The sequence below is a fragment of the Malus sylvestris genome, chromosome 7 (genome assembly GCF_916048215.2).
Source record: "Malus sylvestris chromosome 7, drMalSylv7.2, whole genome shotgun sequence".
NCBI classification, from domain to species: Eukaryota; Viridiplantae; Streptophyta; class Magnoliopsida; order Rosales; family Rosaceae; genus Malus; species Malus sylvestris.
In genome coordinates this window covers 155,734-183,389 of record NC_062266.1, presented here as the reverse complement: position 1 = coordinate 183,389, position 27,656 = coordinate 155,734, and the positions used below count along the sequence as shown (strand labels likewise).

Sequence of the window (27,656 nt, the reverse complement as noted above, 5' to 3'; positions counted from 1 at the left end):
TTCTCATTAAAGTTCTCAATAATAAATGCGCCGCCCTCATAGCAGAATACGCGTAAAACGCTTACCACTTGTGGAAATCTTTAAAGTACACGTTTTAATCTAAATAGCTCCAATCCGCTTATTAACCGAGCAGCAAAAGCCCCAACGCCTATCTCACTTGAAATTTCTTTAAAGTACCTGAAAATGCTCAAGTGTGATGTGTGAGTGTTGAGGTTTTCCTGTAACAATTTCTCAACTAAAACCAACAGAAACTGAAATTTTTACACAACCGTTGCATCTTTCACAAAGCCATCATTCGGGAGCAATTATTACTCAGAGTGATACAGCACTCAATTTCTCAAGACGAAGCTGCTTTCTTGCAGAAATTCTCAAGCGATTCCATCGTAACACTTTTTGGCCTTTCAAGAGGCAAACCAAGAGCTCGGTCCCATATCAACTGAACCAAACCAAGAGAACATATTAATACAAAGAAAATTTAACAATTAGTAATAAGAGAGAGAGAGAGAGAGAGAGAGAGAACCTGGGAACCAATCCCTATACTCCTCGATACACCGAAAAGAACAGTAAAATACCTGCCACGGTTGAATTTCAAGTACATTATCATCTCAAAACATGTACCGCTTCGGAATATTATGGACCATCACCAGGTACAACGTAAGGAATAATAACATGAAATATGATACCTTGCCTCGGTCAAACCAAAATGGTTCAACAGAACTCCACTGTGTGCATCTACATTGGGCCATGGGTTTTTAACCTATAAAGATGATAAAATCCCAGATAAAATCAGCATCAGATTGGTCCCAAGGTTAATAGGAGAAGACAGATATAAGGACTGTAAAAATCCTCAATTTCTCACTAGGCTTTAAAGTGAAAGATCCTGGTTCGAGCAGAAAAATTTTTGCACTTCCATCAGTAAATATAAAGGATTACAGTAATATTCTCAGAGGCAAAGATATAACATAATTTACATTCATAAAATAAAGTTATTAAATTACCTTGCCTAGTTCAGTAAGTACGGGAGGCACAACTTCATAAAGCTTCGAGACCTGTTTAAGTTAATGATTAAGTTAGCTCATAAAGGATGCATGCAATTACTACCATGATTTGCAGTGTGCATAAAAAGGGCACACCGTGCGATCAGGGTTACACCTACCAGCTGAAACAGCGGATCATCAGGCATGTGCTTCAATGCAAACTCCCTTTGACATGTGTATCGTGGGTCTGTTTTACGCAAGACTCCGTGTCCAAAACCAGGAACAACCTACAATACGAGAAAAAGAGGAGAGAGGTGACAATTACAGACAAGAATATTTCAAATAGTGAAAATTCAAGAAAAGTGAAAGTCCATTTTGCTTAAGGAACAAAAAAAAAAAAAAAAAAAAAAAAAAAGCTAATCAGGTCTAACGAGGTAACTTCCTTTGCAAGTTTAAAACTTCTACAAAGTCACGGGTAGAATAGTCGACCACCAAGGGCTGGCCCTAGCTCAGGGCAGCCAGGGCAACATCACGGGGCCCCAAAAAATCAAGGGCACAAAAAAATTTAATTTCTAACAAGCCATTTTCAAAGAGAAAGTAATCACCCAGTATGTGTGGGATAGAGAGGGGGAAGCTAACCAAATGTGGGATTCTATGGCTAGTTGGCAAAAGAGGTATTAGGAGAGTCCAAGAGCTTTGCCCCACACCAAAAGGAATCTTGGTGGTGGAATGAGGAGGTACAAACAAAGGTGAAGGCTAAGAAGGAATGTTGTAAAGCCTTATACAAGGATAAGACCGATGAAAATGGTGAAAGGTATAGAAAAGCGAAGCAAGAGGCGAAGAAAGCTGTGAGAGAAGCTAAGTTAGCGGCTTATGACGATATGTATAAGCGACTAGATACCAAAGAAGGAGAGTTGGATATCTATAAACTAGCTAGAGCAAGGGAAAAGAAGACAAGGGACCTAAACCAAGTGAGGTGCATCAAGGATGAGGATGGAAATGTTCTTGCTACAGAGAACGCGGTTAAAGACAGATGGAAAGGTTATTTTCATAATCTTTTCAATGAAGGACATGAAAGGAGTGCTTCTTTAGGGGAGTTGAGTAACTCAGAAGAGTGTAGAAACTACTCTTTTTATCGTAGAATCCGGAAGGAAGAAGTGGTTGTAGCTTTGAAGAAGATGAAGCATAGAAAAGCAGTAGGCCCAGACGATATACCAATCAAAGTGTGGAAAGTTTTGGGAGAGACAGGTATAACATGGCTCACTGACCTTTTTAATAGGATTTTGAAAACGAAGAAGATGCCAAATGAGTGGCGAATGAGCACTTTGGTGCCTATCTACAAGAATAAGGGCGATGTACAAAATTGCATGAACTATAGGGGTATTAAGCTAATGAGTCATACAATGAAGCTTTGGGAGAGAGTTATTGAGCATAGATTGAGGCAAGAGACACGGGTTTCGGACAACCAATTCGGGTTCATGCCAGGGCGCTCAACCATGGAGGCAATCTATCTCTTACGAAGATTGATGGAAAGATATAGAGATGGGAAAAAGGATTTACACATGGTCTTTATAGATTTGGAAAAAGCGTATGATAGGGTCCCAAGAGACATTCTTTGGAGGATTTTAGAGAAGAAAGGAGTACGAGTAGCATATATCCAAGCTATACAAGATATGTATGAAGGAGCAAAGACTGCCGTAAGAACTCAAGAAGGACAAACCGAAAGCTTTCCCATAAATGTAGGATTACATCAAGGCTCATCCTTAAGTCCTTACCTTTTTGCGTTGGTAATGGATGAGTTAACAGGACATATTCAAGATGATATTCCTTGATGTATGCTTTTCGCAGACGATATAGTGTTGATAGATGAAACTCAGGAAGGGGTAAATGCAAAGCTTAACCTTTGGAGAAAAGTGTTGGAATCTAAAGGTCTTCGCCTAAGCCGATCAAAGACAAAATATATGGAGTGCAAGTTCAGTGCAAATGGAGGCCAAAACGAGTTAGGGGTGAGGATCGGAGATCAAGAAATACCAAAGAGTGACCGTTTTCGTTACCTAGGATCTATCTTGCAAAAGAACGGAGAATTAGATGGAGATCTCAACCATAGAATACAAGTTGGATGGATGAAGTGGAAGAGTGCATCCGGCGTGTTGTGTGACCGCCATATGCCACTGAAGCTCAAGGGAAAATTTTATAGGACGGCAATAAGGTTGGCGATGCTGTATGGCACAGAATGTTGGGTGGTGAAGCATCAACACGTACACAAAATGGGTGTAGCGGAGATGAGGATGCTTCATTGGATGTGTGGGCACACGAGAAAGGATAAGATTAGGAATGAGGATATCCGGGGTAAAGTAGGAGTAGCCGAAATTGAAGGAAAGATGAGAGAAAATCGGTTACGGTGGTTTGGACATGTGCAAAGAAGACCTACTGACGCTCCGATTAGAAGATGCGACTATGGGACAGAGGTTCAAGGCCGAAGGGGTAGAGGAAGACCTAGGAAAACTTTGGAAGAGACCCTAAGAAAAGACTTAGAGTACTTGGATCTAACGGAGGACATGACACAGGACAGAACACAATGGCGTTGTAAGATTCATATAGCCGATCCCACTCAGTGACTTGGATTTTCCAAGTCTCCAACCGAGAAGTTTTCCTCACTTGGGAAATTAAGGGAACACTACCTCAACCTACATGCTCCACTCACAAAGCTTCAACATACAAGCTTCAACAAAAGAAAATTCAAAGAACTTAGCGAAGAAGGCTTTGGTGTATTTAACACAATACGTTGAAATGAAGGAAAGCTTATTTATTGATATCCACGATAAGTTACAAATATGTACATATACTGGAGTTAAAATAAACAAACAAGAGGGAGCCTTCACAAAGGTTGCTTAGGAGAAGTCTCAGCAGTCGGTAGAGCCCCAAAAAGAGAAGGCACCGGAGGGGGATCATTCGGAGCCTCAGTACTGGACAGAACCCTAGAAGGAGGAGGCATTAGAGGTTGATCATTTGGAGCTTCATTACGCGGTACAGCCCCAGAAGACGAAGGCAATAAATGCCTTTGGAACAAACCCACAAATCTCTGATGATCAAGTAAAACCTGACCATCAGATTCCTTCATCTGGTCAAGCTTCCTCTTCATGTTTGTAGCATAGTCATGTGTGAGCCGGTGCAACTATTTATTCTCATGCTTGAGCCCTCTAATCTCCTGTTTGAGACTCATCACTTCAGCTGCCAATGATTCAACTTGGCGGGTTCGAGCAAATAGGCGTTAGACCATATTAGACACAGAACCTGCACACTGAACATTGAGAGCCAGAGAATCCTTAACAGCCAACTCATCAGACCGTTTGGAAAGTAGTCTGTTATCTTTGGGAGTGAGAAGGTTCCTGGCCACTACCGCAGCAGTCATATAATTCTTCATTACGGAATCCCCAACGGTAAGAGGACCAGTAGGGGAGACGAAGGATGGGCGCCATATGTTGTCTGGAGAAGGCGGGGCTGCCTCTTCAACAAGGTTCAAGTCAAAACGACGGTCGGAGGGGCCAGACATTTTCAAAGGTGTTGAAAAGAGAAGAGGTCGGACAAATCAAGATCTTAGAAGTGCAAGAATGGAGCTTCTACTGGTGGATATTCAAGTGTGCTTTGGAACTTAATGTCAGCCCCTATAAAAATCTGCACTCGACGAAGCTTCAGAAATCGAAAAGGCGCCTACTCAGAAATCGAAGAGGCGTTTGCTTTCTCAAAAGCTGGGATGCTCAGAGACCAAGAGGATCGATCTCAGAAATCGAAGAGGCGTTTGCTTTCTCAAAAGCTGGGCTGCTCAAAGACCACGAAGGCCGATCTCAGAAATCGAAGAGGCTTGCTTTCTCAAAAGCTGGGCTGCTAAGAGACCACGAGGGCTGATCTCAGAAATCGAAGAGGCACCTACTTTTCCAGCCTTGTCAGCACCTGTCACACGCACACTCAGCTTTGCGGAAATTATGGGCATTCTGTCGAAGATTTCTGGCGAAGTAGAAAGCACATGAATCGTATTGTTCAATCACCCACTTCCCACACGCAACAGTAACTCATGGGTACCACAGATAACTTTGCCAAAGTTCTCTGACAAAGTTGAGACACGTGAAGCTTGCAGCTCCCGCTACATCGCTCTGACCAAGAAGGGTAAAAGAATTGCAAAGAAACAACACTAACAAAGTTTAGACACATAAATTTTGAAGGTCTAGCTACCATATTATTACCCACAAGGGTAAAAGAACAGTACCACTGCTGGATAATTGGAAAGTCCGGGTGTGTCAACCTCTGTGCTTTGTGGCAAGGTAGACTAGCAAACATGCCCAACCTTTACTCACATTCGAGAAAACACTCCCAACAAGATTGCTTGCTCCAAAATCGAAGAGGCACCGCCCTCCGAATCTCGAGAGCCAGACTCCCAACATGATTACTTTCTCAAAAATCGAAGAGAGGGTAAAGGAACAGTACCATTGCTGGATAATTGGAAAGTCCCTGTGTGTCAACCTTTGTGCTTCGTGGCAAGGTAGACTAGCAAACATGCCCAACCTTTACTCACATTCGAGAAAACACTCCCAACAAGATTGCTTGCTCCAAAATCGAAGAGGCACCGCCCTCCGAATCTCGAGAGCCAGACTCCCAACATGATTACTTTCTCAAAAATCGAAGAGAGGGTAAAGGAACAGTACCACTGCTGGATAATTGGAAAGTCCCTGTGTGTCAACCTCTGTGCTTCGTGGCAAGGTAGACTAGCAAACATGCCCAACCTTTACTCACATTCGAGAAAACACTCCCAACAAGATTGCTTGCTCCAAAATCGAAGAGGCACCGCCCTCCGAATCTCGAGAGCCAGACTCCCAACATGATTACTTTCTCAAAAATCGAAGAGACACCGCGCTCTGAATCTCGAGAGCCAGACCCCCAGCAGGATTGCTTTCTCAAAAATCGAAGAGGCATCGTTCTCCGAATCTCGAGAGCTAGATCCCCGACAGGATTGCTTGTTCGAAAACCGAAGAGGCACCACTTTCCCAACTTCAAGAGCTGGATCTCCTTGGATAAAGCTTGTCTGTAATCTTCACACGCAACATCAGCTTTCCAGATACCACAGACCACTTTTTCAAAGTGCTCTGACAGAGTTAAAACATGTGAAGCTGGCAGCTCCCACTACTATGCTATGACCAAGCAGGGTAAAGGAATAGCATTATTACTTGATGTTAGGGAGACTCCTATATATGTCGACCTCCATCCCTAACGGACAGGCAGACCTGCAAAAATGCTCAACCCTTTCTCTTATCTGAGAGGGCACTCCCAACAAAGTCTTTCAAAATATTCAGCTTTCTTTCCCCCCGATAATACCTCTGTAAACAAGCTATACTAGAGCAAGAATATCTCATATCATCAGGGTTAAAAGCAAGAGTATCCCATATCATGCTTTTTCCCTGTCTTTTCCTTTGGCCTTGTTCTTACCTGCAAGACAAGGAGAAAGAGATCAATCCGTCAGCACTTGGAATCAAGCTTCCAGCCAGGAACTGACTGCCTGGAACCCCTTACCTGATTACTTACCTGGCATTGCTCTCGAGTACTCATCTTCAACATTGCTTCCAGGGAAGATACCGCATCTGCCTGAGGAACAGATAGGGTAAGTGAGAAGGATACAAGGAAGCATGTGGAGACAAGCGTAACAGCACACGTGCCAATACATCCACTACTCTGTCAAAAGCAAAAGTATCTCATATCAGCAGGGTCGAACCTACTCTAGATTTGATGGACTTGTTTTGACCCTCAAATTCTTCAGTCGGCCTTATACTCTTGGAGGAAACCAGAAAACCCTCCAGCCCGGTTCAAGAATAAGCCTGTGGAAAGTTACTTCTTCAAAAGCAAAAGTATCCCATATCATCTCTTCTCATTTTTCTTCTCTTTATCCTTCATGCTGCCTGCAAGATAGGGAGAATGTGAACAATCAGCCGGAGCTCTGATTGCTTACCTTGTCTGTCACCTCTTTCAGCAGATCCCCTAGCCCGGCGACTTGGGGGACTCCTACTACATGGTTTGTATCGCGCTTAACCAAGCCTGAAACTACAAGTAAGCTTCAAGTGAAATTGATACATTACCTTGTGCATCTCCACCAGTTACAGATACCACCCCTGGATGGAGGAAGAGTACTTCCAGAGAAGATGTCACATCTACCTATGAGACAGATAAGGCAAGTCAAGACGATACCACACTCCGGTACTTAGAAGTTTCATGGTTACGAGATCATTCTCCTACAATATTTCCTAATGTCATTTGTACTAAATCATTCACTTGTACTCACTAAAGGAGAGCTTGAACCTATGTACTTGTGTAAACCCTTCACAATTAATGAGAACTCCTCTATTCCGTGGACGTAGCCAATCTGGGTGAACCACGTACATCTTGTGTTTGCTTTCCTATCTCTATCCATTTATATACTTATCCACACTAATAACCGGAGCAATCTAGCGAAGATCACAAAAAGTGACCGTTTTCGCTACCTAGGATCTATCTTGCAAGAGAACGGAGAATTAGATGGAGATCTCAACCATAGAATACAAGCTGGATGGATGAAGTGTAAGAGTGCATCCGGCGTGTTGTGTGACCGTCGTAGGCCACTGAAGCTCAAGGGAAAATTTTATAGGACGGCAATAAGGCCAGCGATGTTGTATGGCACAGAATGTTGGGCGGTGAAGCATCAACACGTACACAAAATGGGTGTAGCGGAGATGAGGATGCTTCGTGGGATGTGTGGGATGTATGGGCACACGATAAAGGATAAGATTGGGAATGAGGATATCCGAGGTAAAGTAGGAGTAGCCAAAATTGAAGGAAATATGAGAGAAAATCGATTCCGGTGGTTTGGACATGTGCAAAGAAGGCCTACTGACGCTCCGGTTCGAAAATGTGACTACGGGACAGAGGTTTAGGGCCGAAGGGGTAGAGGAAGATCTAGGAAAACTTTGGAAGAGACCCTAAGAAAAGACTTGAGTACTTGGATTTAACGGAGGACATGACACAAAACCGAGCGCAATGGCGTTCTAGGATTCATATAGCCGACCCCACTTAGTGGGAAAAGGCTTTGTTGTTGTTGTTGTTGTTGTGTATTGTTATAATGTTATGTCCAGTAAGCATATAAAAATATAAAACTGGAGTATTTGTCATAATTTGTTATTTGCAGCAGTGTTTCACTGATTTCTTGCAATGGAAAGGAACACGGGTTAGAATCTCAAAACTGGCCCCTTTTTTTTTTATGAATTATTTCATCTTTGGTTTAAATAAGTAGCTATATTTCTATACGTGCCTTTGACAAAAGTGGTTTTTACAAATTCCTTTTCAATTAATTACCACCCTTTGGCAAATAATAATAATAATAATAATAGCCACCCAGGTTCAGATCAAACTGAGGGCCTTTTTCTTTTTAGCAATGATGTTCTGTTTCAATATAATGTTAAGGTTTAGTGTTACTTTTATTTCTTACCCAAGAACAAATGAGTTATATTTTTAAATAACATATATGTGGTATTTGGTTTTTCAATAATTTTTTTGGTTCATTCATTGTTTATAACATTATATATAAAACATTAAAAATTAGAGATAGAAAAATATGACAATTCTTATGAGGCCCCAAGAGACAGTAAATCAGAAAATTATTCTCATAACTATAAGTTTTATACAAAAACACCTGTCATACTTTAATTGACTTTTGCTTGTGAAATATTTGTGTACCCTTATCTAATTACAAACTAACGTGTAATGTTATAGCTTAGATGTGAAATCTATTTTTTCTTCACTTATAAGTAGGAGGTCTTAGGTTTGATTCTTTTAAATGATAAGTTAGATACCAAATTATGGCTAAACCATCTTGTTGCTTAGCATAATCCCTCACACCCTGCTATCATTTTATCAAAGAAAAGTTACATCGGCATGCACAAATATGAACACTAAAACAATTGAATTTTGTTTCTTATGTGGAGTTATACTAGGGCACTTTTTCTGGTATTGCCCCAGGCCTCAAAAATCTCAAGACCGGCACTGATTACTACATATTTTATTTATCTGTTGACAGTTCTAAGTTCAGTATGTGAGTTCTGACAAAGATTGAATGGTTTGGCCAATTTTCTGGCAGAAAAATGTCCATGAGCAAAGATGCACATTGCTAATTAGTTACTAGATCCATACAAAAATAATAATAAATTCGTGAGCAAAGGATCAACCGTGCATGTTTACTACAAGAAGAGAATAAACTGAACATGGGCCATATTTAAATAGACTATTTAGGTAAAAGTCAATGCCATTACCTTCCCACTTTTTAATGTTTTCCAGACATAATCTTTCAACTGCTTTGTAGTTACATTCTCTCCAACTTCATCAACCACAGACTTTATCCAAAGCAATACTTCCTGCAATAAAACAGTGCGGTATGAGGAAAAGAGAATGCATCATTTCAACATGCACCCTTTCTATACATCAATAACTTTTTTAGATATACAAAATATAGTTCAAGCTTTTATTAGAATAAACAGATGGAAAAAACCAAACAAGAGAAAAAATATTACCTGATTAGCCAAACCATGGAGTGGGCCAGCCAAGCCGTTTAAAGCAGCTGCAAATGAAAGATACGGATCTGAAAGTGCACTAGCAACCTGTATTCACAATGTAACATTAAAGAACATATACATCAACATCCAAATTGGAATAGATATCAAGTTATCGATCAAATCATCACATGATTTACATTTTTCAAGACGAAATGATGTTAACAGGAGTCCTCATTACCAAAGTATAAGAAAATAACAAGGGAAAAAAGAACAAAAATTGGGTAGCTTACTAAGTGGCCGGTGTGAGCACTGACATTCCCACCTTCATGATCACTACAATGCATTATTACTTAAAAAATGTCATATAACTTGAAACCAAAAGAATATATCATTCACTGTCCTTGAAAGAGAAGTTTATACAAACCTATGGATGGTGACATAAAGCCTCATGAGCTCATGCACTATGGGATCGTCAAAACCCAGCATGCGTGAAAAATTTGCACCATAATCCAGAGTATCATTAACAGGTCTTACTTTTCCATCCTTGAAAATTCTTCAAACCACGAGGAAGAAGAGAAATAATGCCATTGCTCATCAGTCAGTTGACAATATCGTACATAAGAAACAACTTTTTACACAAAAGTTTCACAGGTTTAGATTAAATGCTGTTCTAAAACATGCACAAGGGGTGCAATTGGATTGGAAATTCTAATCCAAACTGAAAATTTCTGTTCCGAGTCCGAACATTTCCGATTCTGAAAATTTCTGAAAGATTTGGATGGCAATTGGAATGTACCCATCCAAACTGAAATTCCGACATTTCTTAAACTTGGTACTATAAAAAAAACCATGCGTATTCTTATTTTATCATGTTTATTGTTATATATATATTATACACTCACCTATTGTATATTAAAAATGAAGAGTATAATCATACGTACTATTTTTTCTTGTCCATTATGATTTTATGTCATACACTCACCTAACATCCTACAAGCACATATTCGGAAAATAAATATTGAAGTGTAGATACATAAAAGTTTGAAAATTTTCAAAGTCTTGCAAACTGTAGGAGATCCGGATTATGTTCCAAAAATTCCGAGATAAAACCGATTCTGAAACTTCTGACAAATTCCAATAATCCCAAATTGGAACTAATAGTTGATTCCCAAATTTTTCTGGATTAGCATTGGATTGCTGGCTTCCGATCTGATCACAATGTTAAAACTTTTTTTTCTTTCTAGAAAGAACACAAGGTCAAACATTCAAACATATAACTATGAGAAAGATGTAATATGCTTTACCAACCTTCGATAAATATAGGCAGCTACTACTGGCACTTGTGCAATCAAGCTAAGTGAATCCTCAAAAGTTGGCTCCCAGTACCTAAAAATAACTTATATTAACAGGTCTAAAAAGTAATGGAAGACAGGGGTTGAAAAGAAAAATAAAAGCAAACTTACTTTGATTTATGTATCCCCTTTTCATATGCCTTCTGGAATTCACTGTCTACCTGAAAGCAGTATTAAACAATGGGAAATTTAGTTGCATATGCTAGAGATACTCAGCAAATCGGGTAAATGAGTACTGCCAGCCTTTTAATGAAATACTTAATTGTTTCATTCACGTGGAGAACATTTCGTTCTTTTACAAAGAAATACTGTCACTAAACCCAAAAGAAACACTGAAGCCGATTGAATGCTCCAACAAAGAACAGTCATTCAGAAAAATTAGCCTCCTTAGCTCTAGATCAACAATCACGAAGATGAAAGACAACATGCGGTATTCACCACAGAAGTAGCATGTATCATACTTTTGTGATAAATCCTAATTGATAACTGTAATGCAAAACTGACCATACCCAAGCAATGACTTCATCTAATTACTTGTTCGTATGTAACTCAAACTTATTGTGATAGATAAAAAATTGCATAGTAAACTCAGGAATATGAAGTTTTATCTCAGAAAGTAATTATGAAAAATTTACAACAGAAATGAAATCTCGCATTAAACATATTCAGAAAAAGTTGAATACAAAAAGGAATGCTAGAAGCATATGAGATTATGAAGAGAAAACCTGGGGACTTGGCACTAAGTTCTCTTACATATAAGTAGTAGTTCTCCATATCAATCTTACATAATGCACAGCAATTTCTCCTCTATTTATACAAACACTAAAACAAAACATCCAGGAATTGATGCTGATAATCATAACACTTCACAGTTGAATGTGTGAAATCAAGTAATCAAGACTCAAGAGGATATTAATGAGAAATACATGCGTACATTATAATAATCGATGATGTATTACAATTGCAAAATATCAAGTTATTCGCTTATGCAAATACACCCTTGGCTAAGGGAAAAGCCTAAAAGAAATGCCCCAGCTTCCATTTCACAGTTACCTAGAAGCGTGAGGGTTCTGCTGAAGACAATTTGGCTAACCAAGAACCAAAACTAAATGTATGAACACAGAATACTAAATCTGATTTTGACCAACCATGATTATGGCAAAAGGGCAAACGGAGAATAACTGAAATATGAGTATAATGCAACCCTAAGTAGCCCATATACCAACCTGGAGGGCCATGACACCAGTGGTGAACTGGGTCATTGGATGTGCTGTTATAGGCAGAGCATCAATGGCCTTATACACATAAGCTGCAACGGAGAATTACAGAGATCTGATGAGTAATCTTATATTAATGATCATAAGAGTGTAAAAATTGAGTGACTGCGCACAGAAGCACTTCATTCAAACCTTATGCACATAAGAGCCTTTCTAGATACAAGTATTAAGTGAAACTGTGAAACAAACATCTTCTGTAGGTAGGCTTCTCACATATATGACCACTTCAGAAGTAGCCAATTGAAGTCATCATAAGTATTTGGTTTTTCTTATGAAGACATATAATATAATCCAAACAGAATTATGTGGTTCATCAAATTATGGGTAGCAAAATAGACAAATATAAGCTACCGAACCTGGAACTACAGCACGAGTCCTCAATTCCTTGGATAATGCATCTACTTGCTCTTTGCTAGGTACCTATGACACATACAAATGGCAAAAGCTGTGTTCAATGTTAGGCAATACCAAAAAAACACACCCAAAGTAAAAAAGAAAACAAAGTCAGATAAATAAATACAAATACTCATTGGTACATGTTATACGCAAGCAATGTTTTGTCCAAATTTGAACTGTGACATTAATGATGACATTCAGCTGAGGCTAAGTATTTCAGGAGGTATATAGGGAGTTACAGATATCTTGTATGGAATCATGGATACATATTACAGTAAAATGAAACTTGTATTTTTTCAAGAGTGCACCTTTAAAATATCTTGTGATGGAATACGCCTAAAAAACCATACCTTTCCTGTCAAAAGCAGCCACAGAAGACCCTCAGGCAAAGGTTCTCCACCTGGCTTTGCAGCAGGTAATACTTTCTGGCATTCTGGAATTGACAAACCCCTGAAGCGAATTCCCTGCATAAAGAAGTTAAGACAACCTAGTAACATCATATTTTCAATTAGCTGTTAGAATTATCACATAAATTTATCCACATTGATTCATAAAATTTCAAGCTGTGTAATTCAAATGTACACCTCATCTGGATCAAGTAAGGAGGTTTCCCACAGCAACCCTGTCATTCCTCTCATTCCACCAATCACCTACGCCGTTTTAAATCGAATCCAAACACAGTTACAAACTATGATCATAAGTAAGTTCAAAATTAAAAGTTTACTCTATTTAAAAAGAAAAATAACAAAGATCAGATGAAGGCTCACTACTTGGCTTTTAATAATACAAGCATTAAGTTCTTCGACTGATAACAAAGGGAAACATTTTACAGTTTCTATATGAAAGAAAAGGAAGAAAGAAAGATACTTTACCATATCAACCGTGATATTGCCCAGTTGAACTTTTCCATAATCTGCCTTCAGTTTTTTCAGACGTTCCTGTAACCAAGAAAGAAACATGCGGCTGTGATAATATACAAAATACACTTACTAACATATCAAATATTCACAACAACAACAACAACAACAAAGCCTTTTCCCACTAAGTGGGGTCGGCTATATGAATCCTAGAACGCCATTGCGCTCGGTTTTGTGTCATGCCCTCCGTTAGATCCAAGTACTCTAAGTCTTTTCTTAGAGTCTCTTCCAAAGTTTTCCTAGGTCTTCCTCTACCCCTTCGGCCCTGAACCTCTGTCCCGTAGTCACATCTTCGAACCGGAGCGTCAGTCGGCCTTCTTTGCACATGTCCAAATCACCAGAGCCGATTTTCTCTCATCTTTCCTACAATTTCGGCTACTCCTACTTTACCTCGGATATCCTCATTCCCAATCTTATCCTTTCTCGTGTGCCCACACATCCCACGAAGCATCCTCATCTCCGCTACACCCATTTTGTGTACGTGTTGATGCTTCACCACCCAACATTCTCTGCCATACAACATCGCTGGCCTTATTGCCGTCCTATAAAATTTTTCCTTGAGCTTCAGTGGCCTACGACGGTCACACAACACGCCGGATGCACTCTTTCCATCCAGCTCGTATTCTATGGTTGAGATCTCCATCTAATTCTCCGTTCTCTTGCAAGATAGATCCTAGGTAACGAAAACGGTCGCTTTTTGTGATCTTCGCTAGATTGCTCCGGTCATTAGTGTGGATAAGTATATAAATGGATAGAGATAGGAAAGCAAACACAAGATGTACGTGGTTCACCCAGATTGGCTACGTCCACGGAATAGAAGAGTTCTCATTAATTGTGAAGGGTTTACACAAGTACATAGGTTCAAGCTCTCCTTTAGTGAGTACGAGTGAATGATTTAGTACAAAAGACATTAGGAAATATTGTGGGAGAATGATCTCGTAATCACGAAACTTCTAAGTATCGGAGTGTGGTGTCGTCTTGACTTGCCTTATCTGTCTCATAGGTAGATGTGGCATCTTCTCTGGAAGTACTCTTCCTCCATCCAGGGGTGGTATCTTTAACTGGTGGAGATGCACAAGGTAATGTATCAATTTCACTTGAAGCTTACTTGTAGTTTCAGGCTTGGTCAAGCGCGATACAAACCATGTAGTAGGAGTCCCCCAAGTCGCCGAACTAGGGGGTCTGCTGAAAGAGGTGACAGACAAGGTAAGCAATCAGAGCTCCGACTGATTGTTCACCTTCTCCCCATCTTGCAGCAGCATGAAGGATAAAGAGAAGAAAAATGAGAAGAGATGATATGAGATACTTTTGCTTTTGAAGAAGTAACTTTCCACAGGCTTATTCTTGAACTGAGCTGGAGGGTTTTCTGGTTTCCTCCAGAGTATAAGGCCGACTGAAGAATTTGAGGGTCAAAACAAGTCCATCAAATCTAGAGTACGTTCCACCCTGCTGATATGGGATACTTTTGCTTTTGACAGAGTAATGGATGTATCGGCACGTGTGCTGTTACGCTTGTCTCCACATGCTTCCTTGTATCCTTCGCACTTGCCCTATCTGTTCCTCAAGCAGATGCGGAATCTTCCCTGGAAACATAAGATGATGAAGATGAGTACTCGAGAGCAATGCCAGGTAAGTAATCAGGTAAGGGGTTCCAGGCAGTCAGTTCCTGGCTGGAAGCTTGATTCCAAGTGCTGACTGATTGCTCTCTTTCTCCTTGTCTTGCAGGTAAAAACAAGGCCAAAAGAAAAAACAGGGAAAAAGCATGATATGGGATACTCTTGCTTTTAACCCTGATGATATGAGATATTCTTGCTCTAGTATAGCTTGTTTGCAGAGGTATTATCGGGGGGAAAGAAAGCTGAATATTTCGAAAGGCTTTGTTGGGAGTGCCCTCTCAGATATGATGAAGGGTTGAGCATTTTTGCAGGTCTGCCTGTCTGTTGGGGATGGAGGTCGACATATATAGGAGTCTCCCTAACAACAAGTAGTAATGCTATTCCTTTACCCTGCTTGGTCATAGCACGGTAGTAGGAGCTGCCAGTTTCACATGTTTTAACTCTGTCAGAGCACTTTGAAAAAGTGGTCTGTGGTATCTGGCTCTCGAGATTCGGAGAACGATGCCTCTTCGATTTTTGAGAAAGCAATCATGCTGGGGGTCTGACTCTCGAGATTCGGAGAGCAGTGTCTCTTCGATTTTTGAGGAAGTAATCATGTTGGGAGTCTGGCTCTCGAGATTCGGAAGGCGGTGCCTCTTCGATTTTGGAGCAAGCAATCTTGTTGGGAGTGTTGTCTCGAATGTGAGTAAAGGTTGGACATGTTTGCTAGTCTACCTTGCCACGAAGCACAAAGGTTGACACACAGGGACTTTCCAATTATCCAGCAATGGTACTGTTCCTTTACCCTCTCTTCGATTTTGAGAAAGTAGTCATGTTGGGAGTCTGGCTCTCGAGATTCGGAGGACGGTGCCTCTTCGATTTTGGAGCAAGCAATCTTGTTGGGACTGTTTTCTCGAATGTGAGTAAAGGTTGGGCATGTTTGCTAGTCTACCTTGCCACGAAGCACAGAGGTTGACACACAGGGACTTTCCAATTATCCAGCAGTGGTACTGTTCCTTTACCCTTGTGGGTAATAATATGGTAGCTAGACCTTCAAAATTTATGTGTCTAAACTTTGTTAGTGCTGTTTCTTTGCTATTCTTTTACCTTTCTTGGTCAGAGCGATGTAGTGGGAGCTGCAAGCTTCACGTGCTCAACTTTGGCAGAGAACTTTGGCAAAGTGATCGGTGGTACCCATGAGTTATTGTTGCGTGTGGGAAGTGGGTGATTGAACAGTAAGATTCATGTGCTTTCTACTTCACCAGAAGTCTTCGACAGAATGCCCATAATTTCTGCAAAGCTGAGTGTGCGTGTGACAGGTGCTGACAAGGCTAGAAAAGTAGATGCCTCTTCGATTTCTGAGATCGGCCCTCGTGGTCTCTGAGCAGCCCAGCTTTTGAGAAAGCGAGCGCCTCTTCGATTGATTCGGAGAACGGTGCCTCACCGATTTTTGAGAAAGCAATCATGCTGGGGGTCTGGCTCTCGAGATTCGGGGAGCAGTGTCTCTTCGATTTTTGAGAAAGTAATCATGTTGGGAGAGTGGCTCTCGAGATTCGGAGGGCGGTGCCTCTTCGATTTTGGAGCAAGCAATCTTGTTGGGACTGTTTTCTCGAATGTGAGTAAAGGTTGGGCATGTTTGCTAGTCTACCTTGCCACGAAGCACAGAGGTTGACACACAGGGACTTTCCAATTATCCAGCAATGGTACTGTTCCTTTACCCTCTCTTCGATTTTTAAGAAAGTAGTCATGTTGGGAGTCTGGCTCTTTAGATTCGGAGGACGGTGCCTCTTCGATTTTGGAGCAAGCAATCTTATTGGGAGTGTTTTCTCGAATGTGAGTAAAGGTTGGGCATGTTTGCTAGTCTACCTTGCCACGAAGCACAGAGGTTGACATACATGGACTTTCCAATTATCCAGCAGTGGTACTGTTCCTTTACCCTTGTGGGTAATAATATGGTAGCTAGACCTTCAAAATTTATGGGTCTAAACTTTGTTAGTGCTGTTTCTTTGCTATTCTTTTACCCTTCTTGGTCAGAGCGATGTAGTGGGAGCTGCAAGCTTCACGTGCTCAACTTTGGCAGAGAACTTTGGCAAAGTTATCTGTGGTACCCATGAGCTATTGTTGCGTGTGGGAAGTGGGTGATTGAACAGTAAGATTCATGTGTTTTCTACTTCCCCAGAAGTCTTTGACAGAATGCCCATAATTTCCGCAAAGCTGAGTGTGCGTGTGACAGGTGCTGACAAGGCTGGAAAAGTAGGTGCCTCTTCGATTTCTGAGATCGGCCCTCGTGGTCTCTAGGGAGCCCAGCTTTTGAGAAAGCGAGCGCCTCTTCGATTTCTGAGATCGGCCTTCGTGGTCTTTGAGCAGCCCAACTTTTGAGAAAGCAAACGGCTCTTCGATTTCTGAGATCAACCCTCGTGATCTCTAAGCAGCCCAGCTTTTGAGAAAGCAAACGCCTCTTCGATTTCTGAGCAGGCGCCTCTTTGATTTCTGAAGCTCCGTCGAGTGCAGATTTTTATAGGGGCTGGCATTAAGTTCCAAAGCACACTTGAATCTCCACCAGTAGAAGCTTCATTCTTGCACTTCTAAGATCTTGATTTGTCCGACCTCTTCTCTCTTCAACACCTTTGAAAATGTCTGGCCCCTCCGACCGTCGTTTTGACTTGAACCTTGTTGAAGAGGCAGCCCCGCCTTCTCCAGACAACATATGGCGCCCATCCTTCGTCTCCCCAACTGGTCCTCTTACCGTTGGGGATTCCGTGATGAAGAATGATATGACCGCTGCGGTGGTGGCCAGGAACCTTCTCACTCCCAAAGATAACAGACTACTTTCCAAACGGTCTGATGAGTTAGCTGTTAAGGATTCGCTGGCTCTCAGTGTTCAGTGTGCAGGTTCTGTGTCTAATATGGCACAACGCCTATTTGCTCGAACCCGCCAAGTTGAATCATTGGCGGCTGAAGTGATGAGTCTCAAACAGGAGATTAGAGGGCTCAAGCATGAGAATAAACAGTTGCACCGGCTCGCACATGACTATGCTACAAACATGAAAAGGAAGCTTGACCAGATGAAGGAAACTGATGGTCAGGTTTTACTTGATCATCAGAGATTTGTGGGTTTGTTCCAAAGGCATTTATTGCCTTCGTCTTCTGGGGCTGTACCGCGTAATGAAGCTCCAAATGATCAACCTCTGATGCCTCCTCCTTCTAGGGTTCTGTCCAGTACTGAGGCTCCAAATGATCCCCCTCCGGTGCCTTCTCTTTCTGGGGCTCTACCGACTGCTGAGACTTCTCCTAAGCAACCTTTGTGAAGGCTCCCTCTTGTGTGTTTATTTGACTCATGTATATGTACATATTTGTAGCTTATCGGGGATATCAATAAATAAGCTTTCCTTCATTTCAACGTATTGTGTTAAATACACCAAAGCCTTCTTCGCTAAGTTCTTTGAATTTTCTTTTGTTGAAGCTTGTATGTTGAAGCTTTCTGAGTGGAGCATGTAGGTTGGGGTAGTGTTCCCTTAATTTCCCGAGTGAGGAAAACTTCTTGGTTGGAGACTTGGAAAATCCAAGTCACTGAGTGGGATCGGCTATATGAATCTTAGAACGCCATTGTGCTCGATCCTGTGTCATGTCCTTCGTTAGATCCAAGTACTCTAAGTCTTTTCTTAGAGTCTCTTCCAAAGTTTTCCTAGGTCTTCCTCTACCCCTTCGGCCCTGAACCTCTGTCCCATAGTCGCATCTTCTAATCGGAGCGTCAGTAGGCCTTCTTTGCACATGTCCAAACCACCGTAACCGATTTTCTCTCATCTTTCCTTCAATTTCGGCTACTCCTACTTTACCCCGGATATCCTCATTCCTAATCTTATCCTTTCTCGTGTGCCCACACATCCAACGAAGCATCCTCATCTCCGCTACACCCATTTTGTGTACGTGTTGATGTTTCACCGCCCAACATTCTGTGCCATACAGCATCGCCGGCCTTATTGCCGTCCTATAAAATTTTCCCTTGAGCTTCAGTGGCATACGGCGGTCACACAACACGCCGGATGCACTCTTCCACTTCATCCATCCAGCTTGTATTCTATGGTTGAGATCTCCATCTAATTCTCCGTTCTTTTGCAAGATAGATCCTAGGTAACGAAAACGGTCGCTCTTTGGTATTTCTTGATCTCCGATCCTCACCCCTAACTCGTTTTGGCCTCCATTTGCACTGAACTTGCACTCCATATATTCTGTCTTTGATCGGCTTAGGCGAAGACCTTTAGATTCCAACACTTCTCTCCAAAGGTTAAGCTTTGCATTTACCCCTTCCTGAGTTTCATCTATCAACACTATATCGTCTGCGAAAAGCATACACCAAGGAATATCATCTTGAATATGTCCTGTTAACTCATCCATTACCAACGCAAAAAGGTAAGGACTTAAGGATGAGCCTTGATGTAATCCTACAGTTATGGGAAAGCTTTCGGTTTGTCCTTCATGAGTTCTTACGGCAGTCTTTGCTCCTTCATACATATCCTTTATAGCTTGGATATATGCTACTCGTACTCCTTTCTTCTCTAAAATCCTCCAAAGAATGTCTCTTGGGACCCTATCATACGCTTTTTCCAAATCTATAAAGACCATGTGTAAATCCTTTTTCCCATCTCTATATCTTTCCATCAATCTTCGTAAGAGATAGATTGCCTCCATGGTTGAGCGCCCTGGCATGAACCCGAATTGGTTGTCCGAAACCCGTGTCTCTTGCCTCAATCTATGCTCAATGACTCTCTCCCAGAGCTTCATTGTATGACTCATTAGCTTAATACCCCTATAGTTCATGCAATTTTGTACGTCGCCCTTATTCTTGTAGATAGGCACCAAAGTGCTCGTTCGCCACTCATTTGGCATCTTCTTCGTTTTCAAAATCCTATTGAAAAGGTCAGTGAGCCATGTTATACCTGTCTCTCCCAAAACTTTCCACACTTCGATTGGTATATCGTCTGGGCCTATTGCTTTTCTATGCTTCATCTTCTTCAAAGCTACAACCACTTCTTCCTTCCGGATTCGACGATAAAAGGAGTAGTTTCTACACTCTTCTGAGTTACTCAACTCCCCTAAAGAAGCACTCCTTTCATGTCCTTCATTGAAAAGATTATGAAAATAACCTCTCCATCTGTCTTTAACCGCGTTCTCTGTAGCAAGAACCTTTCCATCCTCATCCTTGATGCACCTCACTTGGTTTAGGTCCTTTGTCTTCTTTTCCCTTGCTCTAGCTAGTTTATAGATATCCAACTCTCCTTCTTTGGTATCTAGTCGTTTATACATATCGTCGTAAGCCGCTAACTTAGCTTCTCTGACAACTTTCTTCGCCTCTTGCTTCGCTTTTCTATACCTTTCACCATTTTCATCGGTCCTCTCCTTGTATAAGGCTTTACAACATTCCTTCTTAGCCTTCACCTTTGTTTGTACCTCCTCATTCCACCACCAAGATTCCTTTTGGTGTGGGGCAAAGCCCTTGGACTCTCCTAATACCTCTTTTGCTACTTTTCGGATACAACTAGCCATGGAATCCCACATTTGGCTAGCTTCCCCCTCTCTATCCCACACACATTGGGTGATTACCTTCTCTTTGAAAATGGCTTGTTTTTGTTCTTTTAGATTCCACCATCTAGTTCTTGGGCACTTCCAAGTCTTGTTCTTTTGTCTTACTCTTTTGATATGTACATCCATCACCAACAAGCGATGTTGATTAGCCACGCTCTCTCCTGGTATAACTTTGCAATCCTTACAAGTTATACGATCCCCTTTCCTCATTAGAAGAAAATCTATTTGTGTTTTTGACGACCCACTCTTGTAGGTGATCACATGTTCTTCTCTCTTCTTAAAGAAGGTGTTGGCTAAGAAGAGATCATATGCCATTGCAAAATCCAAGATAGCTTCCCCATCCTCGTTTCTCTCCCCAAAACCATGGCCACCATGAAAACCTCCATAGTTGCCTGTCTCCCTGCCCACGTGTCCATTTAAATCTCCTCCTATAAATAACTTCTCCGTCTGAGCAATTCCTTGCACCAAGTCTCCAAGATCTTCCCAAAATTTCTCCTTCGAACTCGTATCCAACCCTACTTGAGGTGCGTACGCACTAATCACATTGATAAGTTCTTGTCCTATTACAATCTTGATTGCCATGATTCTATCTCCTACCCTCTTGACATCTACAACATCTTGTACCAAGGTCTTGTCCACGATGATGCCAACACCGTTTCTCGTTCTATTTGTGCCCGAATACCAAAGTTTAAACCCTGAGTTTTCTAGATCCTTTGCCTTACTACCAACCCACTTAGTTTCTTGTAGGCACATAATATTTATCCTTCTCCTCACCATAACTTCCACTACTTCCATAGATTTTCCCGTTAAGGTTCCTATATTCCACGTTCCTAAACGCATTTTGCTCTCTTGAACTCTACCCTTCTGTCCTAGCTTCTTCACCCTCCCCCGTCTAATAGGATCAAAGTACTTCTTTTGTGTGTCCCGGGTAAAGTTGATAGGAGCATATGCTCCCAAACAACTTTGAGTGGAGTCGTTCGAAAAGAAGTTTCTATGGCCCCCTTGCTCATTTAACACTGCATCCGGGTGCCGATGGAGATACAGCGACCCTTGCTCACTTATCACTGTGCTCAGGCCACACAGCGCGCCACTTACGGGTGACGCCCTAGCTTTAGCGCGATTTTGTTCTGGATTCATTTTCATAAGGATTCGACGTGATCATGGAGTGCCGGCTGTCGACTACCTGACGCCCTCCCCCTCCTCCTTTATCCGGGCTTGGGACCGGCCATGTAAGACATAGGCGGAGTTATATCAAATATTCACATATAAGTAAAATCTCAGAATTGCTCAAAGTATGAAAAACTGTACATGACATAAGACCTCAACCTTCCACCAATCTAATGCCTATGGAAAAATGAAAAGAAGGAAGAGCTTTAGCTAGCTCTTAAGCACACACTACTTGAAGCAGATGGAAATAACTGATTCTCACCCACACATTACACCAGTCCTCTAAATAAACAAAGAATGCAGCAACTCAACACTCGACATCAAGAATACAATCGAGTGATATTAGCGTACAAGTAAACCAAAAACAAGAAAACACAGCTATTGGGAAAGTGAATGCTGTCAGTCAGGACTAGGACTAGACTAGGGTAACAAACCTGTTGTTCTGGAATCAATTCCGCCAACTGAGAACGAAGGTCCTGCACGGCATTGACAACACAGACACAATGAATGTCATTACAAAACTGAGATTTATTACTTGCAGCATTTGTGATTCACTACTTTGCTTGCACATACTTGGGAATTAATTGACATAAAATGAAAACGATAATATCAGAATGATAATTTAGAGGCTCCAACGTGCATGTGGTAAATAAAATTAAATGGATTCTAAAAATACTAATTGATTTGTATGCAGAATATCGACTCGTTTTGTACAAGGAAGAAGAAGAACTCACGAGATCTGTGGAGGTCTGCGTTTGAATCCATCTGACGGAATCCCTGAGACTCGACCGTTGCCCCTGCAACCATCACAATCATAAACACATTTGGTTCCAAAAAAGGAAAAATACAAATTACAATGAATAACAGAATAATATAAAGCCAATTTCAATCTGAAACAGGTAAAAGTAAAAGGAACTCACGAGACGAGAACGGAGCTTGGAAAGCGCGGTGACGCTCCTGAAGAATACCATCGATGACTGCAGCGATTGATCACCTCTCTTTCTCTCTCTCGCTGTACTCTGCACCGAACCAACTCAATTACAGGAAGGTACATACGGACGGAGGAGTCAAAACTCTCAAAAGTCAGAGAAATAGGCCGCGAACAACTCGTAGTGTAGTGCCAAAAGTAACATGAGACCAACCACCAAATCAGACGGAGTACAAGAGGCCAAGCCGCGGTCACTCGTTTACCTTTTAAACACCTCTCATTTTATTTTGTTTTTATTTTTCGCATATGTATATTTTAGTTATTTTAACATTGAACTTGCTGGTCATTTACCACAATTGTAAAAAAGAATTGAGCTTTTGGATGGCGTGTGAGTCATTGGACTTTACTCTACTAGCAATAAACAAACATACATTTGCACCTTATGCCAATTTGATTCCCTTCAATTCACTTTTTAACGTACTTTAATAGTATTTTTTTCTATTTATAAATTGTATGTTTTATGTTTGATTGTTGTAAATGACAAATGTTACATTAAGTTTTTTTTTTAAAGGAGGACAACTTATGGCAAGCCACGATTATTCATCTTTTCCGAGGGTAAAAAAGACTCACAAAAGCATTTCAGCTTGTCATAGTTACAGTCAAGCAAACTCACAAACTTTGAGCATCGAACCTCCCAATTTTTTGTATTTTAGGAGCCAAAATATGCGCACTTACCACTACGAAACTGATATGGTTGACCAATGTTACATTAAATTAAATAAATATTCATTACGTGACTTAGCGAAAATACGCTCGACCTAATATTGATATATCGTTGAATTAAAAAAATCTAATATTTAAGAGAACTAATGGAAAAGAGGTGGAGCATTTTACTTGTAGACACGTTGGAGGGCCGCCAGCGCATATAAATTTTCATTTTCGAGTGCTTAGCTAGCTTCGACATCACCACTCCACCAGTTGGGTATCTGATGCCTTCTGCTGTCGATTTGAGACCGTTCAAGCGCATCAGCCACCATTTGCTCTTCTTTTATTGTTTTACATTTTTATTGTTTTATTAATCAAAAATTTTTTTTTAAACAAGCGATATTATCTATACTAAGAAGGTAGAGAAGTGAGCTAAGCTTCACAATTAACTAGCAATAACGTGGTTCAAATTCACATTTAGCGAAAATCAAATCTAAGACCTCTTACTTACAAGTGAAGATGAATATCACTAGACCGTAATACTAAATGGCTTAACAAAATATATTTTAAAAAATAATAACTAGTCTTGCTCTCCTAAGGTCCCCATTTTGAGGACCTGTGATGATCAATTGCATGTTAGCCACAAGATTGTATTAGTTTAGATCCAAATGTTTAAAATAATCATTAGAAAACTCATTTTATTATTAAGACTATAACAGAACACTTACTATCACATTATGTTGTTTTTTTATGATTTTTTTAAATCATAATGATAGAAAGATAATTTGAGTATTATGAAAGCTTCACCCTTTTTACATTCTCCATGTAGATATAGATGAATGCTCAAATTCAGTACAAAATCTAATTTGAGTAAGGCATGTCCAGTGTCTAGTAACATTTTACATAATAATTTTCTAAATTATTTTGCATAACGAAATGACAAATAGAATTGCAGATATATTATTTAAAAGTTGAGAAATTAGAGGGAATTGGAGAGATTTTGCAGTTTATTTTAAGCATTCACAAATCTCACCTCTCCTCATGAGATTTCGAGGGAATTGAATCAAAATTTTACATGGAATCTCTACAAATTAGTTAAACTTCACAAAAATCCATAGATTTATAAATCTATTAAAATCTCTCAAATTCCCAATTGAATACACCCCCTTAAAGTTATATTGTCAACTTATGATGTTACAGGTTTATCCCCTTAGAATAAATTAGTATAGAAGATTGAGACCTATAGCCAACCACAAATACTCCTCAGTACAACTCATGTTTGGGCATCAGCTAAACAGTTTCACATTTACGAGTTTTTGGTTGTGTTGTTTATGTGCATATTGCACTGTCACAACACACTAAAATGGGACCTCAGTGCAAATTGAGAATTTATGTGGGTTTTGATTCACCATCTATCATTAGATATTTGGAACCCATGACAAGTTATATGTTTAGAGCTCGTTTTGCGGATTGTCATTGTGATGAGATAGTCTTCCCTTCGTTTAGGGGAGAAAAAATCGTTCTAGAAGAACGACAAGAGTTGATATGGGTTGTACCCACCTTATCTCATTTTGATCCACGAAACACTTAATGTGAAAATGATCGTTCATCTTCAAAGTATTGCTAATCAAATGCTAGATGCATTTAATGATGCTACGAAAGTGACAAAATCACATATACCAGCTGCAAATGCGCTTGCAAAAAAAAATTGATGTCCTTGTTGGACAAAATAAAGTGGCAGCGAATGATTCATCTGGTGCACGCCTAAAGCACGGTAAACCCCTAGGTTCAAAAGATTCAGCCCTTCGAAAGGGAAAGATGAGGGCACAACTGAATCCAAATGAAATCATTAAGGTAAAAAAATTGAATGACAAATCCACAATTCATGATTCTGTACTTCCAGAAAAAGAAAATGTATTTGATGAGACACATGTCCCTAAAAAGACAGAAGTACATGAAAGCAAAGAAATCTTCATAAATTATGCATGTACTAATGAATTGTGGGATTGAAATGAAATAATCATCGATGACATGTTCGCATTCGCAGTAGCCACTGAAATCATATTAAGCGATGATATTGAGCCCCACTTTGTTGATGAATGCAAACAGAGACAAGATTAGCCTAAATGGAAAGATGCAATCCAAGCAGAATTTCGAAGTGTTTTTGGACCGGTAGTCCAAACATCGCCTGGTGTAAACCCCGTGGGTTACAAATGGGTATTCACAAGAAAGCGCAATGAGAATAACGAGATTGCAAGATATAAAGCACGACTCATTGCACAAGGTTTTTCACAAAGACCTTGAATTGATTATAAGGAGACATACTCTCCTGTAATGGACGCAATTACGTTCCGTTACTTAATAAGTTTGGTGATTTTAGAAAAACTTGGCATGCGACGTATGGATGTCATCATCGCGTATCTATATGGAGAATTAGATACTAACATATATATGAAGGTCTGAGAAGGACTTAAGTTACTTGAAATGAGTAACAAACCACGAGGTAGGCTCTCAATCAAATTAAGACGATCATTATATGGGTTAAAACAATATGGACGAATGAGGTATTGTCTCAGCGAGTATTTGATCAAAGAAGGATATACCAACAATGTCATTTGCCCTTGTGTGTTTATTAAGAAATCAAATTTTGGATTTGTTATAGTGGTAGTATATGTTAATGATATGAACTTAGTTGGAACCCCTAAAAAGCTCAATAAAACTGTTGAATATCTGATAAACGAATTTGAAATGAAAGACCTTGGGAAAACAAAATATTGTCTCGCCCTACGGATCCAGCATTGCACTAATGGAATTTTGGTCCATCAATCAGCTTACATTGAAAAAATCCTGAAGCGATTTATCATAGATAAGGCTTATCCACTCAGAACACCAATGGTCGTTCGTTCTTTGGACATTAAGAAAGATCTATTTCGTCCAAAAGAAGATGATGAAATGGTCCCTGGTCCAAAATTACCATATTTGAGTGCAATATGTACTTTATTATATTTAACACAACGTACTAGACCAGATATAGTTTTTTTAGTCAACTTGTTAGCAAGGTATAGCTCTACTCCAACAATTCGTCATTGGAAGGGAGTTAAAGATGTTTTACGATACCTTCATGAGACAACAGACATAGGCCTCTGCTACTCAGAGAAATCCATAAATGACCAGATCATTATTGGATATGCAGATGCTGGTTTTCTCTCTGATCATAAAACTCGCTCACAAACTGGATATGTGTTCACTAATGGAGATACAACAATCTCATGGCACTTAACAAAGCAAACATTAGTTACTACATCTTCCAATCACTTGAAAATACTTGCTTACATGAAGCAAGTCATGAATGTTCCTGGTTAAGATCAATGATCCATCATATTCGAAATTCATGTGGTCTACATTCAAAGACAGACATTCCAACTATCATTCATGAAGATAATGCAGCCTGTGTTGCCCAAATAAATGATGGATTCATCAAGGGCGATAAGACTAAGGGCTGGTTTGGTATTATTGTGTCAAAGCTGCTTCTGCTGTGTTGTGAGAATAAACAGCTGTGAAATAAAGCAGCAGAGTGTTTGGTAAACTTTTTTGTAAAAGTGTTTTTGAAAAAAAAAAAGCAGTATTATAGTGTTTGGTAAACTTTTATGTAAAACAGATGTGAAAAAAGCCGATTTTTCAAAGCTGGGTTTTGCAACTTCTTGTTTTTGGCTTTTTTCACCCAAAACTGTGAAGAAAAAAAAACTGAAGCTGAATGTTGACCAAACACAAAAACAGCTCCCAGCTTTTTTTGATACCATCTTTTTTTCAGAATAACCTCAATACTAAACCAGGCCTAAACACATATCTCCAAAGTTTTTTAGTGCACATGAGCTTTAGAAGGCTAAAGTTATTGAAGTCAGACAAATACGTTCTAATGAAAATTTGCCAAACCTATTTACCAAATCTCTACCAAAATGCACATTTCATAAGCTAGTGCATAGTATCGGATTGCGTCGGCTTACCAATCAGTTAAATTTGAAGAATTTGGAATCATGGGAGATACGTATAAGGGGGAGCATCCATGATACATACATGTTGTACTCTTTTATCTTCGACTAGGATTTTTCCCACTGGGTTTTTCCTATCAGGTTTTAACGAGACAACATAAGCATACTTAACACTATATCAACAATTCAAGCAAAGTTGTACTCTT

The 27,656-nt window shown here is 40.1% G+C and overlaps 1 protein-coding gene and 1 long non-coding RNA gene across 5 annotated transcripts; both read right to left on the bottom strand.

Annotated features, from left to right (window-relative positions):
- LOC126628082 (citrate synthase, mitochondrial-like) lies at positions 1–23,011 on the bottom strand. Of its 4 annotated transcripts, none has more exons than XR_007625250.1 (21): positions 22,885–23,011; positions 22,749–22,847; positions 22,563–22,625; positions 22,263–22,304; positions 13,439–13,504; positions 13,151–13,216; positions 12,917–13,030; positions 12,527–12,590; positions 12,120–12,202; positions 11,005–11,054; positions 10,850–10,927; positions 9,966–10,094; positions 9,832–9,874; positions 9,560–9,646; positions 9,302–9,403; positions 1,157–1,264; positions 999–1,049; positions 684–757; positions 521–572; positions 253–436; positions 1–166 (listed from the first exon to the last, which is right to left on the bottom strand). XR_007625250.1 is itself a non-coding variant. In XM_050297665.1 (20 exons), exons 2-20 carry the CDS (start codon positions 22,797–22,799, stop codon positions 338–340), a joined length of 1,422 nt encoding a protein of 473 aa, XP_050153622.1. In that variant the 5' UTR covers positions 22,800–22,847; positions 22,885–23,011; the 3' UTR covers positions 1–337. The 4 variants fall into 4 exon arrangements, 2 of the variants coding, with proteins under 2 accessions (XP_050153622.1, XP_050153624.1); XR_007625251.1 differs by having other exon boundaries at positions 1–177; positions 270–436; XM_050297665.1 differs by having other exon boundaries at positions 1–436.
- On the bottom strand, positions 3,674–7,602 carry LOC126628084 (uncharacterized). The gene is made up of 3 exons (XR_007625252.1): positions 6,743–7,602; positions 6,552–6,611; positions 3,674–6,455 (listed from the first exon to the last, which is right to left on the bottom strand). It is a non-coding gene; the product is annotated as an uncharacterized LOC126628084 (long non-coding RNA).
- Positions 23,012–27,656: the final 4,645 nt, after the last annotated feature.

Coding starts and splice junctions, on each gene's coding strand:
- LOC126628082 (XM_050297665.1), bottom strand. CDS start 22,799: ATGGTATTCTTCAGGAGCGTCACCGCGCTTTCCAAGCTCCGTTCTCGT. Junction 12,591..12,916: donor GGCTGCTTTTGACAGGAAAG/GTATGGTTTTTT, acceptor TATGTGTCATAG/GTACCTAGCAAAGAGCAAGT. Junction 9,875..9,965: donor CTTTATGTCACCATCCATAG/GTTTGTATAAAC, acceptor AATGCATTGTAG/TGATCATGAAGGTGGGAATG.